Genomic DNA, 6,035 nt, shown 5'->3' with positions numbered 1-6,035 from the left:
TTCTTTCAAGGGGGACTGTAAAGACGAGCCAATTCGTACCGTCTTGGATCCATCTGTTTCGACCAAGGGGACTGAGATAAGATCTTCGACCGGCTGCCCTCGTTCATGACTCTCGCCCCGAGGGTCCAATGATTCGATCGTTGATATGTTGATCGGACTTTTGTCGGCGGTTCCCTTTACAGCTATCATGTAACAACGCCTCGCATCTTGCTGGTCTCCTTTGACAATTCCTACTCCCGACTCAGTCGGAAATTTCAGTGAAAGATGGTATGTGGATACCACGGCCTGGAGGAGACTCAATGAAGGTCGGCCGAGTATTGCGTTGTATACTGAGGGTTGATCGACGACCAAGAATTCAACCATCATCGTCGTCTGATGTGGGGCACTACCAGCAGTGAGTGGTAACGAGACAATCCCTTCGGGCAGTACTTGTCCTCCGGAAAAACTGATTAACGGGGTCCGAATTGGGCGTAGCATGGATCGTTCGATCCCCATTTTGTCGAACGCCTGAGTAAACAACACGTCTGCAGATGACCCCGTATCGACGAGTATCCGGAACACTTTTCGGTTAGCGATAGTCAGGGTGACAATCAATGCGTCATCGTGGGGGTGATAGATACCTCGGGCATCTTCCTTTGTGAACGAAATGCAATATCCTTTCCATTTTCTTCTCCTTTGGTGGCCGATCTATAATCATAAGCTCGGACTTAGGTTGACTAAGTTTTCTCGCATGATTCCTTTGAGCATTGTTTGAGTCGCCCCCACCTCGCGGACCGCCGATAATTGTCCGGATTTCTTCCATAGGTTGACTCTCGGTCGGACCCTCAGCTACCCCAACTTTACCCACATGTTCTTTGAGTCGGCCGTCCTTTATGAGTCGTTCGATCTCTTCCTTTAGGTGTCGGCAATCACTTGTGTTATGCCCGTGATCACGGTGATAATGGCAGTATTTATCCTTGTCCCGCCGATTAGGATTACTCCTGAGCTTACTGGGCCAGTTGACAAAGCCTTCGCTTTTGATTTCCATCAATACCTGTTCCTGAGTCTTGTTCAGGGGGGTATATGTGAAAAATTTTCGATCTGGTCGTTTGCCCGACCTTCGCTCATCATGCGCTTGATCATCCTTTCGTTTCCTTCCTCCGGCCGAGTCGGCTTCCTTTTTGGCCGACTTTTTGACTAAAGTTTTAGTTTCACGCAGAATTCGCGTTTCTTCGGCGTTTGCATACTTATTCGACCGTGCCATAAATTCTGCCAGAGTATCGGGCGGAGTTTTGTCTAGAGATGCCAGGAATGACTTATCTCTAAGTCCTTGCATAAGCGCATTGAAAGCCGTTTCTTCTGAATGTTTTCGAACCTGAAGGGATTCGAAATTGAAACGCTTGATATAATCTTTCAATAGCTCTCCCTGCTTTTGAACTATGTTGTTCAGATGTGCAGGGGGCTTCAATTTATTTTTTCCGCCGATGAAGTTGGTGAGGAAGGCGTCGCTCAGCTCAACGAATGAGCTGATGGACTTTGGTTTCAACTGTTTGAACCACAGTCGAGCTACATCGGTCAGTGTAAGAGAAAAGGCCCGACACATTACTGCATCCGAGGCATCGTGGAGCTCCATATAGGTTCTGAAGCATTCGATATGCTCCGTCGGGTCGGTCTTGCCGGTGAAAGGAGTGATTTGAGGTAATCGAAACCTCTCGGGCAACCGAGCCTTCATTACCGAGTCCACAAAGGGGGACGCCTTTGCTTCGAATCTGGTCGAATACATATTCCGGCCATGCTTCATGTCCGCCATTTCTTTCGCCATTTCTTCCCGCACTTCTCTTTTAAAATTTTGAATATCGGCTTTCGAAGGTTCACTGCTCTCTGCCGTGCCTTCCATGGAAGGGCGGTTACGCCTTCTTCGCTCTATCTCGTGTCGAAGATCGGTCGGGGACAGGGAAGCGTTGGCCGACTGCGCTGGAGATGGTTCTGATTCGCCTTGGGGTTGGCTCGGCCGGAAAGACTGCGGCGCGGAAGGTTGAGGATCAACCGCCGCAGTTGGTACGTGCGCTGTCTCCCCTTGAGGATGCGGGAGTGGCTGCATTTGCTGCTGATACATTCGTTCCAACATTTGCTTCATCATATTCATATCAGACCGGATTTCTTGAACCTCCTGGTCCAACCGCCCATCGTCGCGACCCCGCTAATTGTTGATTGTTCTGGTCGCTCCTCGTTGGCGGTTGTTCGGTGGGTTCTGGGCTGTGGGGACCGCGACTGGACCCGCTGGCCCTGTAATCGCAATCTCATTCAAATCTTCTTCTCGGACGTTCTTCTAGTCATCACCATGGAATTCAATATAGAAATATGAGATGGCTTTTTACTGGTTCCCACAGCAGCCAAACCTGTTGTTGCAAAAATCTGTTCGTCCTCTTAGACCTTCGTATACCCGCACGGAAAGAGGACAAAGGAGACCTCGGCTTGAGCAGGGGACCCTCCGATGCCAAAGTCAGGCCTGGATTCTGGGTCTAAATGTATTGAGGGGTTTTGAGAAAGAATTTTTGCCTTACCTCACAAGACGATGGAGGTTCCTCTTTTATAGCTGCTGGAGCATTTAATCGTACGAGGATTCTTCTCCTGGTATCACGGAGATAGGATCGTGCCCATCTCCAGTCTTCATCCGATCCCGTGAGCTTCGGGGTCGGGGATCTTATCCCAAGATATTCGGGATGAGGCTTTATCTTGCGCTGGCCGATCTGATAAGAAGATCGGCCCGATGCATGCCCGGATTGCTGATGTGTCGTCCGAACCGACTTAAATTCTGTCTCGGTTTAGTGAACCATGCCTCGGATCTGACACATCCTTTGGCGACCCGAGGCATTAAGTCCGAGTCTCCGAACTCTGTATCTTTTGTCCCCAACAGTCCCACAAAGGACATAGATGCACATCTCAGGTGGACCACACCACATGAAACAGTGGTCATTGAACAACCACCGTTAAAAACTTTCAAAGGTCCACCGTAGTGTTTATTTGCCATCCAATCCATTGATAATGTCACACAGACCTGGATGAAGAGAAAACACAAATACCAGCTTGATCCAAAACTTCTGTAGCCCTAGGAAGTTTTTATCGGTGGGAATTCAATCCCTACTTTATGCTATCTACTTTATTTTTGAGACTATACCCTGAAATGAGCTGGCAAAACTGATGGACCGCATGGATATACAACACAAACATCAACGTGGGCCCCACGGTCGGGGCCGCACCCACCTGGCTGGATTCGTCATCCGTAGTCGCACGTAATCCGCGTTCCCTGGATCCGGGGTCCCACCTACTCCGCGTTCGGTATTACCAAGGAAGCGGGAAATCGGGTGCATCAGGACAGTATTCACGTCCTGACGCATCAGGAAACTTCAGTTACATACATGTGGGCCCCACTTCAAGTTGTTTGCAGGGATCCGGATCTGTTTGCAAACATCTATAAGAATCCCATCCAAAGCACATCAGTATCGATTTCTCTCTCTCTTTCTCCATTGATCATGGCTTACAGGTACCCTCCTCTATCTCTCATCTCATATATGTATGTGTATGTAAATCCATCTACTTGTATGTGAATTCATGCATCTATGATGCAGCTGTAAAGAATGCGGAGCTGATTTGAATCTGAACAGCGCCCATCTCTTCCCTCCTGATTTCTACTTCGAGGCTGGCAACAAAGGCACCCTTTCCTTCTCCCATATGGACCAATCAAAGGTCAGACTCGAAAAGGAAGACAAGATCAAGCCCTTCTTTGAAACCATCAATTACTGGGGCATCCAAAGGAAGAGGACCCAAATCAAGTGCAACAGCTGTGGCCATCTCCTGGGCTACATCTATGATGATGGCCCACCTTTAACTAACAGTCCTGGGCAGTTCCACTTGGGTCCCAGCCAAGTCATCCCAAGGGCTCCCAGGTATAGGTTCAAGACCAAGGCTATCGATATTTCATCTTATACCTAGCAAGATTTTGTCTTTGTTAAATAGTGGCAACTCGTTCTCGTCCTGTGGTACATGTGTTTGTCGATCTAGACCATCCAAATCATGGGTCACATTGGGGACTTTGCATAGCCTGAAAATCAAACTGATCTGACCATCTTAAACATCTGATTTGCCTTGTAATTCTGAACAGCTGACCTTGTTTCAGCAGTCCTTTTGATAGTTGGGGCGGTCCAATTTTCATATAGTGTGATCTATCCATGATGGGACGCGTGATGTTAATGGTTTGGATGAGCTTACACGTGTCTCACATGTACAGTGGAGAGGTGGTGTCCACCTTGTGTGTGTTATTATATCTTGCCTTGCTTTGTGACAATGTTTTCTCGATTCGAGCCAGTTGATTTCATATTCCTTAAATTTGCCCGAATTTGTTCGTTGGTTGAGAGATCCCATTTCTTGAATATGCCAAAAGTTATGGCCTGTTTGGATGCACACCAAATTCATGAATTTGGCAATTAATGTGTTTGGGCTTACGCAATGTGAATTTACAATGTCAGTTTGCAAATTGGTTGAATTTGCAAGATGGTTGAAAGCTTATGCATGAAAGAGTTTGGATGCACATCTAATGAATATTCAAAATGCGTTATACAAACTAAACAAAACAAATTCTCATTAATTTCAACTCAATGCCTCTGTTTAAGGTCATCACCGCAAAGCTTCTTTCAATCAAATCCAATTGCAACCTGATCAGACCTTTTAGCATCAAGACATGATTGAAATACTGAAAGTTGTAGAGAGACAATGGAGACTAAGATTCCAAAATAAAGAAAAAGGGTGGTTGTCAAGCAACCTCCATGATCCATATCTTTCAGATTATTTAGAATCTTGACTCGAAACCAAGACCTTTAGTTAGTTGATTGAGTTGGGTTTCCTACAAGTCAAAAGCACCCCAATTTCAACGTCCAGGTGTTGAGATTGATCAAAATACTAAAAGCTGAGCAATGCGGAATTCATGCAAAATAGCAAATTGAAAATTACATCTACGTCCTGTATCAAAATTCAAAATCCAATTTCAATCTAAATTGATTTCTCTGACCCAACTTTCATTAAATGGAAGGAGAATGACCTAATTAACCTCCTATTGTTTTTCAAAACTGTCTCAATTTCTCTATTGGTTTGAAGATCGACCCTTGTGTGGAATCTCTAAGAATAGACCAAAATTGGAGCCTTTTAAAAAATAATAATAATAATAAATAAATAAATAAAAATTCAATAGCATATTTTCTTTAAAATCTAAATTCTATGTATGTAACTTTCCAGATTCTACAAAATTGGCTTCACTGGTGGTGGGTGGCTGACTAACCACAGTTTGGCAACCACTATGATACTTTTTAGGCCTGACTTGTAGAGTATCCAAGTGATTTCTTTTTGTTATTTGCATGCCTATTAAGGCTGTAGCTAGTGAGGACTTAGGTAGCTAGTGGACTAGTAAGAAATACATCTCCTTGATGGTGCTTACGGGCTTCCAAGTGGCACTCTACACACATAGTTGAGAACTGGGAGGTTTCTAGGGGAATTGAACTTTTATGAAGTTTTGGTAGTTAGATTCTGATAGATTTAAAAGTAAGGGATCGTTTGGATGCATGGCAAATGTCACTTAAGAAAAAAAATGATCCATGGAACATGTAAATTTCTTTGGTTTGGGTCTTTGAGTAAATTTGGAAAACTTCATACATGGAAAGCAATCCACAGAATTATGGAATATCTATTCTTTCTAAATCGCTTGGATGCTCCTATCAGATGCTTGTTTTCCCCTTCTTTTCAAGTCATAGAGCTCGTTTCTTCTCTTTCTCCCCTCCAACAAACCCCTTCTCTCCCAATGCCTCCATAGTGAAGAAATCAAAGGCTCTCCCCACTCTGTCAGTACCATTCTTTTCCGAGTTTCATGGTAAACACAGGTGTATTTGAAGGTACATCTAAGTCATATTTTCAGCGTTCGTGTTCATGGGATTAAAACCTATAAGAACAGAAATCTCATGTGCAGTTCTGTTGGCAGCACCTCTTGATCTTGAAGAATAGTCCAGTTG

At 44.9% G+C, this 6,035-nt stretch overlaps 1 protein-coding gene across 1 annotated transcript; it reads left to right on the top strand.

Moving 5' to 3' along the window:
• The first annotated feature begins 3,418 nt into the window (after nucleotides 1-3,418).
• LOC131243368 (uncharacterized) lies at nucleotides 3,419-4,375 on the top strand. The gene is made up of 2 exons (XM_058242687.1): nucleotides 3,419-3,523; nucleotides 3,609-4,375. Exons 1-2 carry the CDS (start codon nucleotides 3,513-3,515, stop codon nucleotides 3,970-3,972), a joined length of 375 nt encoding a protein of 124 aa, XP_058098670.1. The 5' UTR covers nucleotides 3,419-3,512; the 3' UTR covers nucleotides 3,973-4,375.
• The last annotated feature ends 1,660 nt before the right edge of the window (nucleotides 4,376-6,035 follow it).

The sequence above is a fragment of the Magnolia sinica genome, chromosome 4 (assembly GCF_029962835.1).
Source record: "Magnolia sinica isolate HGM2019 chromosome 4, MsV1, whole genome shotgun sequence".
Taxonomy (NCBI): domain Eukaryota; kingdom Viridiplantae; phylum Streptophyta; class Magnoliopsida; order Magnoliales; family Magnoliaceae; genus Magnolia; species Magnolia sinica.
The sequence above is the reverse complement of the archived record's forward strand: the minus strand, read 5'-3'. Positions and strand labels throughout refer to the sequence as shown.